Below are 13,253 nucleotides of genomic sequence, written 5' to 3' on the forward strand. Positions count from 1 at the left end.
CCTACCGTGCCATAAAATGAATGTTTTATGGAGGAGGGGAAAGGAAAAGAAGAAGAAAAGACAAGAAGGGTATGGAGGGGCCAGGTTTATCCAAGGCAAAGAAACATCTCTGCGGGTACCGGGCCTGCTGCTTATTTCCGTGCGGGTGTTTGGCTTTCAGCCCTCACCAGCTCCTATCTCTCGATCTCCGCCACCACAGGAAGACACTTGCTGCTTACCACGTCACTCTTCACCTACCACAGGCACAGCTGGGAGGGTTTTCGTTCTGTGGCACCGGTGAGACACACAGCATGCGCGTTCCCATCTCCCTCTCCCTCACCCTCAATGGGTTTATTGGGGTTTTGCACTGAAGACGCCTTGCAGAGAGAAGCAGGCACTTCTTGTGGTTTACATCAAAAGCCCTACAGTAAGCCTAACACCATGTCTGCTCTAGCAACGTCCTCCTTGACAAGTCACTGGTATGTTTGGCTGCTTTATCTACACAGGGACACAACTGGGGTGCAGAGAACCCTGCCTCTGGTCAGAGAGGTGTTAAACCCTGTTGCTCTTCAGTTACTTAAGCATAGGAGGTGACTCAGCACCCTCCTTCCTTTGTCTTCCCTCTTGGGGTGTCCCTCCATTGGTGTTAAGCCCAAACCACTGTGCCATTGTAAAGGAAACATCTGTAACAGCCATTTCGAGTGGGATACTGCCAGTTTTCATATGCTTAGAAATGCAATCTCTTGTCCGGATCAGGCCACCCAGACTCCACCTATAGCATGTGGACAGTGTCCTAGCACTTGGCTGATCCAGCCTCATTCAGGTGTCAAAGGAAGATGGTCTGAATCACCCTCTAACAGTAATGACTTCTGCACATTTGGCTCTGCAACCCCTTTGAGATACCAGACCCCATTTACAGCCATTTCTCCTTCTGGCAGTAAAAAAGAACGTTTTACTCTCATCTTGGCACCTTTGCAAGTGCCAAATGCTTGTTATAGATGCTGATCTATGAAGCAGTTACAGTTGCTCAAATGCCTGCTGATCCTGTGTATTTATAGGTTGAAATTCCCTTGAGGAACATTCCCCAGAAAGCGCAGCGCCGTTTCAATGGCTTTTCTGAGCACTTCTGTTCTTTGCTCCTATTTAATCACTTCAAAGCCCATTTTCCAATTGTACACAATGTTTTATTAAACTGTACAAACGGCACTGGCATTTAAAAAACCCACATTAATCATTCTAACTAAACACAGTGACCAGCTGCACAAACTGAGCACAGATGCCCCCTGAGTTTCACACAGCACAAGCAAGGATTTCATGAGAGTCACTGGACTGAAACCTTCTTGTTGATGCTCGGCACTTCTTCTGCTCTTGGTCCTGAAGGACTCAGTGCTTGCGGTCACTGCCTGTGATATCCCAGCGCTGCCTGCAAGGCTGCGTTCATCCTGGTGAGAGATCCAAGGTGATAGCCTGGTCAGAAAGGCACCTCTGAAGGGAATCTGATTTTGGGATCACCTTCTTGAACTTCTCTTCTCCATGGACTGAATGGATTGGTGCAATGGAGCTCCAAATGTATATATGTCAGTTAGAGCCTAACAACTTGGGTGATTGCCTAAGTCTAAGCTATTACAGAATCCTCTGTTTGGGCTTTGACAAGCAGCAACTGGGCAGTTCTACATCCCTCCAACCTCAGAAAACAGCACATCTTTATTGAAAAGGATCCCGTGGTGAAAGGATCACAGAAAAGACTTTTAAAAACTCCCCTGCATTTCCACAGGCTGCCAAGGGATGGAACACAGCAAAACGCTATGAGGTGAAGAGCAAGATCACCCTCACCTGATGTGCTGTCCTGCCCTGTGACTGTTGGGTGCAGCTTGTTGACCCGTGTCCACCATAAATGCCAAAGAGCTCAGACACCATATAGGGCAAAAGACAGTGTACCAGCCTTTGCAAGGACTGATTACTACCTTTCAAATGAAATACACCAATGCTGTGACTGGAAGGCCAGTTTTACCACACTTCAACAATTCCTTGAGGAAACCTCTTCCGCCTTTAGGATAAAACTCCAGAAAGCCCAGTCCAGGTTTTGCTATGAGTCTGGTGTGTGCAAGGAGAGTTAAAGCTTTAAAACAGGGGTTCTCGAGGCTTTCTGCTGGACTGCAATTCCACATCCTTCCTGCTTAAGTCCTAAGTGTAAACCACTGGCTTTCTGCATTGATCTTGATACTTGCCATGGGGGTGATCTTCCTTTGCGGTTGAGTCTTTAGCTCCAGTGCCTCTGATTGAGATGTACAAATGCTGGACTGGGCAACTGCAAAGTGTCTTTGTCCCAGCAGAGCAAAATCGAACCCTAACACTTGTGAACATTACTTGTGTAGGGAGCGAAATTGCTTTTTAGAACTGTGCATACATGCACAATTCCACACAGGTACAAGTGGAGGTCACTGAAACATCCAGCCCAAAGTCTGCCCAGACACCTTCAGATACCTTCAAGCAAACCACTTGTCCTTCAGAAGAAGGTAGGTTTAGGTGCGAATTGCAGAAACGGGCACTGACATCACCAGAAACTCAAATATAGTTGTTTTTTTTCTTACAAAGAAACCCACTGGCTGTGTATACAAGTAGTGAGGAACAGGTTTTGGCACCTCCTCTTCTTCGGATGCTCTCAACTTCAAGAACAAGAGAGACCAAAAGATACCACAAAGTAACTTCATCAATAATGAAGAGTAGCTGGCATCTGCTATGGACTGGAATAAGCTGGAAACCTCCAGGCATGGTACAAACTTTCATTGAGGTGTTTTTCTGGAGGGTTCTTGGTAAAAACCACCATGCACAGTCTTCATGTGAGAGAGTGTTTACCATTAAAGAGTTCTTTCAGTAAGGCAGACCTCAGTACAGTATCTTCTCCATTTTAGGGTTCACAAAAGAAAAGTTGCTGAACATATTTTGGTCCATGCTGTTAATGAGTGCTCTGTCAGCACACGACAGTCTCGGTTTTTCATTTAGAAATTCCTTGTCAAAGTTGCTGCAGTCACTTGGAGATTTCTTTAAGAAAAAGAAGACAAAACTCATGTCAAACCAGTAATATCCAGATCTTCATTACAATGGTACTGGCCCTATCAGGCTGCTTCCTACAGGCTCAGCTTAACTAGCTGGGAGCAAGCTCAGCTCAGCCAGGGAACCTGAAATGCATTTCTCTTGGCCTTTTGCGCAATGATTAGCTGCTCCAGCCCAAATGAGGCACAGTAAGATATCAAACTGCAGTGAACTTCATAGAATCCAAGACTGGTTTGGGGTGGAAGGGACCTTAAAGCTCCTCCAGCTCCAACCCCTGCCACGGGCAGGGACACCTTCCACTAGAGCAGCTTGCTCCAAGCCCCTGTGTCCAACCTGGCCTTGAACGTTGCCAGGGATGGGGCAGCCACAGCTTCTCTGGGCAACCTGTCAACCTCTGCCTGAGCTCTTAATATCCAGCAACCACTGCTAATCACTTGCTTATTACCATCCTATTGAAGTAGTAATGGGAATAAACACTATACAGGAGGCACTGAGATTGAGATCTGTGAATTCTGCCAGGCAGAGATGCTGAAGCTTTGTAACACAGCAGATTAGACCCATCACTTAAATAACTCCTGTGAAAGACTGTAAAATGAAAGCATGATGCACTTGTCAAATTAAATTTTATTATTGTTGTTAATAAGAATTTGATAGCTTATTATGACTGCTATGAACAGTCAGGAGGAGCCTGACTTAGCAGATCACCTCATTATCTGAAGTGTTTTTCCTTCTTTACCTTCTGCAGTACAATGAAAGATAATCCTGACAGAATGGGCTGTACTTATGTGTTTAAGTGAAGGTGTTTAAAGTGGCCACCAGACCCCTTCTATGGTAACTGAGAAAATGAGTAATTTATGGTTTCTCAGGTGTGGGCATGCCAGATTTGTGCTTAGAGCCATCACATAGTAGTAGTCATGATGCTCAGGTCAGGCAGCCCAGCCAATAAACAAACATACAGTGAGTAAGGCTGTAGTAGATCTAAATCGTATATGGTTTCAGCTTCTTGTGTCTGAAGTACACTACATACTGACAGCCTGTGAACAATTTAATCTGTATTTGGACATTAAAGTAAGAGTCAACACTTCCCATTCTGCCTGCCCAAGGTCCTGCATCTACTTTTAGACAGAGAGACTACTGCGTGTGCAGGGCAACCCCACAGGATAACTCTGAAAGTTTGAGGACATTCTGAAAGCCTTCACTTGGTGCCTAAAGCTGTTCCAGTGTAAAGCAGACGTTTAGTCACCTTTAATACGCTGACTCCAGGAATCTAAACAGGATTTGAGGTCTCTGACATTAAAGACCCATGTCTGAAGATTTTGACAGTGCCCCCAAAGAGATGGCTTATAACATTACTGTGGGTCTTGGTATGTCCGGGGCGGGGGGGGGTGTTCAATATTTGGGGAGCAAATGATTTAGGATAGAAAGACATAAGATGGGTGGAGTTTGAAGAAGGATCCTTACCACTCTTGGTTTGAAAGGAGGCTCCATCCTTCTTTCTTCTAAAGCTTCCCAGTTTATTTCCCGGAAGAAGGCATGCTGGCGGATGTTCCCTCTTGCTCCCAGTCTCCTCTCAGGTTCTCTCACAAAAAGCTAGGATGTTGAAGAAAGAGAAGTCACTTAGTCTTTTATCAATAACAGTGTATTCATTGAGACAGTCCTACCAGATAGGGTCTCAGACTTGAAACTCAAGCACGGTTGATAAAAGAGTGTGGACTTTTCTACCTTACTGCATTTCTGACTGGGAGAACCAATTTGGGTTCTAAGCTGAACACATCCAAACTGAGAGACCTTTGCAGGAGAAAGAGGACAATTTGCTACAGAAGCAACAACAGACGTGTCTGAGCACGCAAATATGCAGCTACGCAGGTGAAATGTTGCACTTGTAAATGTTTGCCTGCACAATTTCTTGTTATCAGAAGTATTTTTATGGTTTAAATATAAGCATGATTTGTGACAAATACTATGTGGGATTGCATTCATCTCCTACAGCCTTGGACACCTGGACTATCAGCATTTGACACCTAATAAAGAAAAACAGTCATCTTTTAGATGCAAATCATCTGACCCCCTTTACACACTCAAAGAGTAGATAAAAGACACCCTGGAAGTGCTTGCTTCTCTCCACTGACCAGCTCAGATACTGACAAAGTCTTCTTTGTTAAAAGACTCCCAGTTGAGATAGCTGGCTTGTGTTTGTTGCACACTGCAGGCTACAAATCCTGTGGATGACTAATTCTGATGAAGATGATAAGGGAAAAGCTAGAAGTGGAGCGTATCTTCTCACCATCAGCTACATGTAGGCGTGAGCCCACTCTTCAGTTCAGCGCAAACACAGCCGGTTTTGCCATAGATGTTTTTATGGTGATGCAGGAGCCGTTTGGCTCTGGAAGCAGTGAAGTGGTTTTGGGGGAGAGTTTTGGGAGTGCTAAATGCTTGAGTCCTCTTAAAGTGTGTGAGCAGGATGCAGTCCTGAAGTACTGGTGTAATGGTGGGTGTGAATAGATTAGAATTCATCTTTATATCTGCAGCTGGCCCATAGAGCACCAGATTCTGTATCCCTCTAAAGTCAGTGGAGAGCAATAATGGCAGCACTTGACAGCAGGGGACCTGAACACAGCCAGTATGTCTTACTGCAGAGGTAAGGGCAAATCTTCAAAAGCACTTTACTATTGGAGTTCATCTCAAAATGCAGTTGGGTTACATACAGTAGAATTGCTTGCTACTCCATTCGGCCAAGAGTGAGCGTACAAGAGATACCACTCAGCAAAGACAAATAGAAATATCTAATGCTAAAAGTGGCAGCAAAATAATCTGATGTATGGACTATTGAGGGCCAGATTGGAAAAGAACACAAGCATTGGGCTTTTGTTAACACAGTGGGCAAAGCTTAGCCAAAACTGGAGTCTTCTACAGGCAACTGATATACAGCAATGCAGAGTCCATATGTTAAATTCTGTGCTGATAATGGTTGTGGTTTAAGCATTAAGGCATTAAGCAGTGTAGAGTATGTAATTATCCAGAGTCAGTGGCAATGAGAATAGCCCTTAATGGAGTTTTTAATTCTTTTTTTCCTAAGCCAGGAAGTTCATTGATTGCTATAGAGGTGATTACTAACTCTAATCCTGACAGAAGTATGGGTCGGTTGTACAGAAAGATGGCAGTGTAAGTCCCACACACAAACATTCAAAATATCTTCCTGGAAAACTGCTTTTGATTGTTTTCATTATCATTTTATAGTGATACTTAAACACCAGAGCCCTGCTACGCACTGTACAGATGCTAAAGTAATCTCCTGTTCTCCATTTTTTGGTAGTGGAATGCTCTATGTTGTCCTGTCACTTTGTAAATGCAGAAGTGAAGGTAGGGGCTGTACATCAAATATAACCAAAATCTTGTGAGGAACAAGCTACCTCACATCAGCTGAACCATTATAACACTCGGCACATGCTCTCTTACTGTGCTCCCTCTTGATACAATGCCTTATCTTAGATCATGTCCAGCATCAGTCTAAAGCCCAACTGAGGGGACGGAACTTGTTAGACCTGTTGTGACTTCATTGCATTTCTTTTTGGCATCTCTAGAATAATTTGCATGCGAAAGCCAGGAAGGCTACAGTGCTAAATGGCATGGAGCTGAGAAGGAGGAAATGAAAAAATCAGTCTATTAATGGAAGGGAACCTAAAAGAAGAGGAGGATACCCACTAGAGGGAAACAGAAGAGTGCTCTATTCAGAAAGGACACTATGCATTACTATGCAAGAGATCCAAAGGGCCAAAAATCAGATGACATGGTGCTACTAGCTTGAGCAGCTCTGCCACTTCAGGACATGGCTCAGGCTTTGTTTTCTTGCTCTTTAGCTCAGTGCAAAGATGCAAAATATCCTCTACTAAAAATCAAGCTGAACACCAAAGCAATCTACCCTGCATGTCCTCATATCTAAGGCACAAGAACTGCTTCAAAGCCAAAGTTATTGAGGAAGTCACTGTAACCCCTAGTTTGAATCCTGGTAGAATAACTTTCCCAGGATTTAACATGCTTTGTGCCTTAGGCATTTCTCTGCAAAGAAATTGATCTCTGCTGGTACCTGATACCCTGTGATCCTACGTACTGGATGCAAGAAGGCACCATCACAACTCCGGAGAAAGAAGACATAAAGACAGCCTCATGACTTAGGTCAGGTGTGCTTTTTGATCCACAGACAATAAAAGTGATTCTCTCTGGGCCTATCACACTAAAGGTGTTTCTCTGAACAACAGCTGAAGATGCACAGATCAGAGATGACAGTTGTGGCAAAAAGACTTTCATTCCACGTGTGGTAATCCTTACCTTCAGCAAAATGTCCTTTGCATCTTTGTCGAGCCAGCGAGGATAGAATGGGTTATCCATGCGGATAGACTGGAAAAGCTCCTCTTCATCTTGGCCGTGGAAAGGAGACTGGCCAATAAGCATCTCATACAGGAGGACGCCAAAGGACCACCAATCAACGGAGGTGTTGTACTTCTGCCCCAGCAATATCTGCCCAAAGAGAGGAGTAACAAAGTCAGATGCAGAAGGCCCGTGAGGAGTATTTCAGCTTCAAAAGGGTGGTCAGACCCTGACCTTCCAACTGACTTTGCACTGAGAGGGATAGCAGAGATGCTTCCCTCTGCCTGAAGCATGAACCAGAGCATCTACTGGTGGTGCGCAGACTGGGATTCAAGGAACTCCATCCAAATCACAGCCACCCCTGGGTGCCTGAACAGTCCTTCACACTGCAGGTAACAGGTTGCAGGTACCTCTTAAGTTGCTTGAATGAATCCTTGGCTACCAGGGAGGTCTCAAACCTAAGAAGTGAGACAAGCCATCTTTGGCCTGCTCTCCAAATTATTCCAAGGATTCAAATCAGGTTTGTGAAAACCAAGAAGACAAATGGTCAGGCATTAGCATTTTGGGACTGACTTAACTCGCACTGTATTTTAAGGTCACAAATGTGGCAGTGTAAGTGTAGTTCTGTAGGGCTATCAGTCAGTAAATGGTGTGAAGCTGCCCCAGGAAAAACAATGAGAAAGCAGTTGTTGATCTGCCATCTTCAGACTGGTTGAGCAGAGGATTGGAATTTGCCCTCAAGTCTACCCATTGGTTTGTTCCTTTTTGTTCAGCTATAAAGTGAGGGCTACATCCAGTGTGTGGGGACCAGAGGAAAGTCAGCTGGAGTGATGACCTTCCCTAAATTGCCTGTGTATTGACCCGAAGCCCTCTCATGAGTGTGGCTTTAGCCAAGGTGCTGAGACTGCAACAGATTACAGTGCTTGCAGCTGCATTGAAACACTGACAGCAAGTCCAGTGCTCCTGCTTCTGGTGGGAGAGATGATCCATAAACTCTATCCGTGCTTTCCATTTAGAGGTAAAATGTTTCATATGCACCCATTGAATCTCTAAAATAAATGATGGTGCAGAAACAAAACTCTGAGCTGGTTTAGTCTTTCTCTTTTCTGTGAAGTAAAATCACAGACAATGGATTATGACTTCTCTCTCTCTTTTTTTTTCTTCTTTAGGATCAGAAAATAGCTTTTTTATTCTTAAATGAAAGCATACTACAGTGGAATAAAAGACAATTGCAACTTGATTGCAGAGCATGTTTACGCCTGCTCTTAGGCAATACAAATCCAATTGATTTTAAGAGATTGTCAACAGTGATGTAACCTAGATCAGAATCGAGCCTGTGGTGCACAGTAAAAGATCAATGAATTATAGCGGAGAGGGGAAAAAACAAAAGCTTTAAAAGCTATTTGGAAAGTACCAATATCCATCATGAAAACACTAACATCAGGAAATGAGATTTTGAAAGGCAAATAAATGGATTTCAGAGTGATGTCAGACATGATGCATGGATGACTCGTACGTTCTTCTCTGAGGTGAAAAATGTTTTCTTTGGCCCCAATTTGCCACCTAATTAGTCAAAGCCTCCCCATTATAAGATCTATCATTGTGTGAAGTCACCAGGTTAAGGAAGCTTTCTCCTTTCTGAAGGGATCTAGTCCAAAAGATCTAAATTTACTAGGAGAAAAAAAAAAAAGAGAGGAAAAAAAAAAAGAACAAGTTTCTGTCTGTGAAGAAAACCTGTCTGAGTAAGAAAGAAGTCCAAGCTTACGGGTGCTATCCCACTAAGCATCAGAGCATATCCCAGGGGGAAGGTGAACCCCAATCTCTGCTTTATTATGGACTCAGCCTCTCTTTATCTATAAGGTGGTCAATCAATGAGGAGGGAGAATCAGTCCAGATGGACATTCTATCCCACCTTTTTTCTATTTCCTCTCTTAGGTTATGATGAACATCATGCTTTAAAAGTCCCCACCGCTTCCTACCAGCTATAAAGGAGCCTTTATAGCCATTGAAGCCTCCTATTGTTAGCTTGCTAGGGAACATGCTTCCCATTCCTGTCTCTGAATTTCAGGACCTACCTCTTGAAGCTTCTTCTGCCATGGCCCAAACTGAATTTCCATGAAGCATTTTGTTTCTTGCTTAGGTTTCAAGCACCACTTGCTTTCCAGGCTCATTTGCACGAAGAATGAATAAGCCACACAAATATGCAATGCCAGACAGCAACACAGACTCTGAGTCAAACTGAAATCCAGTTTCCAGCCTGGAACTGCTCAAAAGCAGGTCAGATATGTTCTCTGTCCCACAGCATCTTGCTGACCTCCCTTGGACCCCACACCTACCTCAGGAGCAATATAGTCAGGAGTCCCACAGAAAGTGCTTGTCTTTGCATCTCCAAACATGTTCTCCTTGCACATCCCAAAATCAGCAATTTTGATGTGCCCCTCATTGTCCAAAAGGACGTTGTCTAGCTTCAAGTCTCTGTAGAGGAAGAGAAGGAAATCCCTCCTTTAAAGTGTTACGAAGCCACACAAGTTATTTGAGCAGGTTACACATTAACTTGCTATGTGCCTCTATGTAGTGCCTATAGGGTGAAATCACAAGGGAAGGCTGAGGGTTGAATGAGGAGCTGCTTTCTTGGACTTCAACATCCCTCTTTCTCATTCCTCCCATCCCAGCACTGATTCATTTACTGGAGATGTTACCAAGACATCTCTTACAAGCTGCCTCCTTCAAGGATGCAGAATCATGAAGCCAGTGTGTTTCTTCTGCCCTAACATAGCCTGGAAAGAGTGAGCAAGAATGGAACTGCTAATGCTCACTTTCTCCTTCCCTGGAAGTCTCAGTACTCTCTCTGAAGCTGCCACTAGATCTCAGCGCAGGCTGTACAAATGTTAGAGTAAGTAGGGATACACAAGCCCTGCATGGCTTGCAGAAGGTCAGAATAATCCTAGATATCAGCAAAATACCCCCCAGCTTTTCAGCTCTGTGCTGCACTATCTGAGACCTGGGGGTTTACAAAGCCCTTCAAACATAGCTGCCCATCCGTTGGCAGAGGTTTCAGGCTCTGAGCTACTGTGGGAAATGAAGAGGTCAGAGAGAGGAAAAAAAAAGAAATGCACAGAGGAGGAAATAAAAGCAAGTGAGCTGATGAATCATGGCCATTGACAGAGAACAAAGAGGGCCTCACGTGGGAACAACGTGAAAGGAGAGAAAAGCATGTAAAGAAAGAAGGCAGAAAGAAAGGAAGGCTGGCGTGGCTTCTATGATAAATGTTTTATATCTTATCTGCAAGTTTAGCTTTTCATTGAAATAATGACTCAGGGAGATGTTTGGATCAGTGATGCTGCACTTCAACCTGGGATCTAGGTCGCATTTGGGTCACCTGGTCTTAGAGCACCCACGTTCCTGCACTGCCTATGCCATGCTGTCAATCACTGCTCCTTCTCAGGGCTCCCAAAGCACCCAGACACAACATTTGCTTGTGCCTACAGCTGAGGATACAACTGGTCTTTTCCAGCCTCTGCTGATTCACAGCCCGCACACATTTTCCACATCTCAGGCAAGAGTCCTAACCACAAGGCTGGTATACAGCTGCCTCCTGATGATAACTGTTTTACAATGTGTTTTTGTTTTCCAGAATGGCTTTGACTCCCTTAAGTAAGGTAATTCCTAAGGCATGATGCTCCCGAGATGATTGCCTACAACTGCAGGAAAGATGGTAGTTCTTGCCTCCCTCTGTGCAAAGCTCCTTCAGCCAGATCCCAGTCAGGGTGGGAGACCTCGTAGTGTCTACACACTAAATTCTTGTCACAGGCCAATTGTTCCCTGCTGCTAGAATACGGCTCAAGAAAAACGGGGAGTCATCAATCAAAAAGAAATATAAAGACAAATGAGACATTTGCCTTCCATGTTGCAGACACTCGTGTTGTCACAATTTCCAGCTGGAATGACTTATTTTAGTTACACCATTGAGATCAATCTCTGGCTGCCAGCACTGCTTTTATTCAGCTGGAAGATCGAAGCAAAACAGAAAACCCATCACCTACAGTTTGCTTTCATTATTTTGATGAGTCTCAAACTCATTGGCTCCAGGGACTGGAGTTGCTGCCAAAAAAAGCCTCAGCTCATTCATTAACATTTAAGTCAACATTTCAAACGTGGGTGCATGAGACGGAACAGCTGGATTCATTACTCTTACTACATCACAAGTGATGTAGTAGCAAAAATGATTTCTATTCCTAAGTGCTTAGTTAGCTCTGACTGAGATACTCATGACTGTGTGTTCAACTGACCTTGTTATTGTCTTCAGTGACAAAGGACTGGTTAAATGTTTTCTCTCAAACCTCGATACCTAAAACAATGCTGCACCGACTCCTGAGAACAAGGTATTTCTTTCCTATCATTATGCTACCCTATATCTGGATATTCCAATTTACCCACATTTCTTGAAGATCCAGACTCTAAACATCTCTCTCATGAGGACATGGGCCACAAACCCTGACACACCACTGGTGTAGCAATTCTGAGTAAAAATGTGAAGGATAAAAAATTCAGCATTAACAATGCTGACACAAAGTCACAATGTCACAGAATCATAAACTGGTTTGGGTTGGAAGGGGACCTTAAGATCATCCAGTTCAAACCACCTGCCATGGGCAGGGATGCCTCACCCTAGACCATGCAGACCAAGGCTCTGTCCAACCTGGTCTTGAACACTTCCAGGGATGGAGCATTCATTACTTCTTTGGGCAACCCATTCCAGTGCCTCAGTAAAGAACTTCCTTCTATCTAACCTGAACTTCCCCTGTTTCACTTTGAACCCATCACCTCTTGCCCTATCACTACAGTCCCTGATGAGGAGTCCCTCTCCAGCACCCTTGTAGGCTCCATTCAGATAGATGACTGTCTGTTTTATGGCAGGGAAGGGTTTTATGGACTGGGGTAAGTCTTCCTCCAGTTACAGATCAGCTATTGTCCTCAGTGAGCGCTTGGCTAAATATGCAGTAATGTACTAGTTTGTCTCTGATAATGCAGATCTGTGTAACCAACTTTTCTGAGAAGTCTGAGTAGAAATGACAGACATGGCAAAGTGATCTTGGCACGTCAGTCATCCAGAAGAATAATTGGAGCTGGAAACTTGCTTGAATCACAACTATCATCTTAGCTTAATACCACTGGTATTGATTGCATGTTTACGCAACCACCATCATTGGTCAATAAAGACTATAAATGGCTCCCACATGAGTACTAATAATGAATAATAAGGTGAGTTATGTAAATTGAAGCTTGGATTTTAATGGGAGCGTGGACTGTAAACAAGCCATTCTCTTTCAGTGCTTGTTCTAACGTTCAAGCTACATGACAAACATTGAAACAAGCTCATTCTGGCTTCAGCAAACATTACTGTTCTAGTAAGCTTTCTCAATTGTTTGTGACAAGCTATTTGCTTCCTGCTTTTCAGAAGCCTGCAATGTAGTAACCAACTTTTGAGATAAAGATGAGCTGGACTGGAGCTCCCTAGAAACTCCCTTTTGGCCATGGGAAAGCAGACTGTGGCCTGATTTCTGCAGCCCTTTTTGCTTCTCTTTGTCCTTTTCTATCGGCTTGAAGAACAACACTGGTGCATCAGACTAAAGCATCTGTGCCTAACTTTGATTCTCCTAGGGAAGACAAGCAGAAGCTGGAATGGGTGGGTTTGCAGTAGAGGACTTCTTGGGATTTGATAAATTGATGCATTGTGGAGTAGTTCATATCAGTAACTTTGGGAAAGGACTTTTCTGTTTGAATGCAGCTGCAATGACCAAATTCCTCATGGCTAGCTGACCTTCATACATGGAAAGCTTAAACTGAGTGCCTGT

At 44.0% G+C, this 13,253-nt stretch overlaps 1 protein-coding gene across 1 annotated transcript in view; it reads right to left on the reverse strand.

Moving 5' to 3' along the window:
* Positions 1–999: 999 nt before the first annotated feature.
* Positions 1,000–13,253, reverse strand: part of PRKCQ (protein kinase C theta) — a 44,693-nt gene continuing 32,439 nt past the window's right edge. Inside the window, exons 15-18 of the mRNA XM_057421916.1 lie at positions 9,735–9,873; positions 7,360–7,548; positions 4,495–4,623; positions 1,000–3,021 (exon numbers count right to left, since the gene is read on the reverse strand). Coding sequence (XP_057277899.1) covers positions 2,866–3,021; positions 4,495–4,623; positions 7,360–7,548; positions 9,735–9,873 — 613 coding nt within the window. The 3' untranslated portion in view covers positions 1,000–2,865. The remainder of the gene's footprint in view (positions 3,022–4,494; positions 4,624–7,359; positions 7,549–9,734; positions 9,874–13,253) is intronic.

Source organism: Pezoporus wallicus, unplaced genomic scaffold, assembly GCF_028554395.1.
Source record: "Pezoporus wallicus isolate ANWC-B61680 ecotype Strahan unplaced genomic scaffold, APGP_CSIRO_Pwel_v1 contig_7901, whole genome shotgun sequence".
Taxonomy (NCBI): Eukaryota; Metazoa; Chordata; class Aves; order Psittaciformes; family Psittacidae; genus Pezoporus; species Pezoporus wallicus.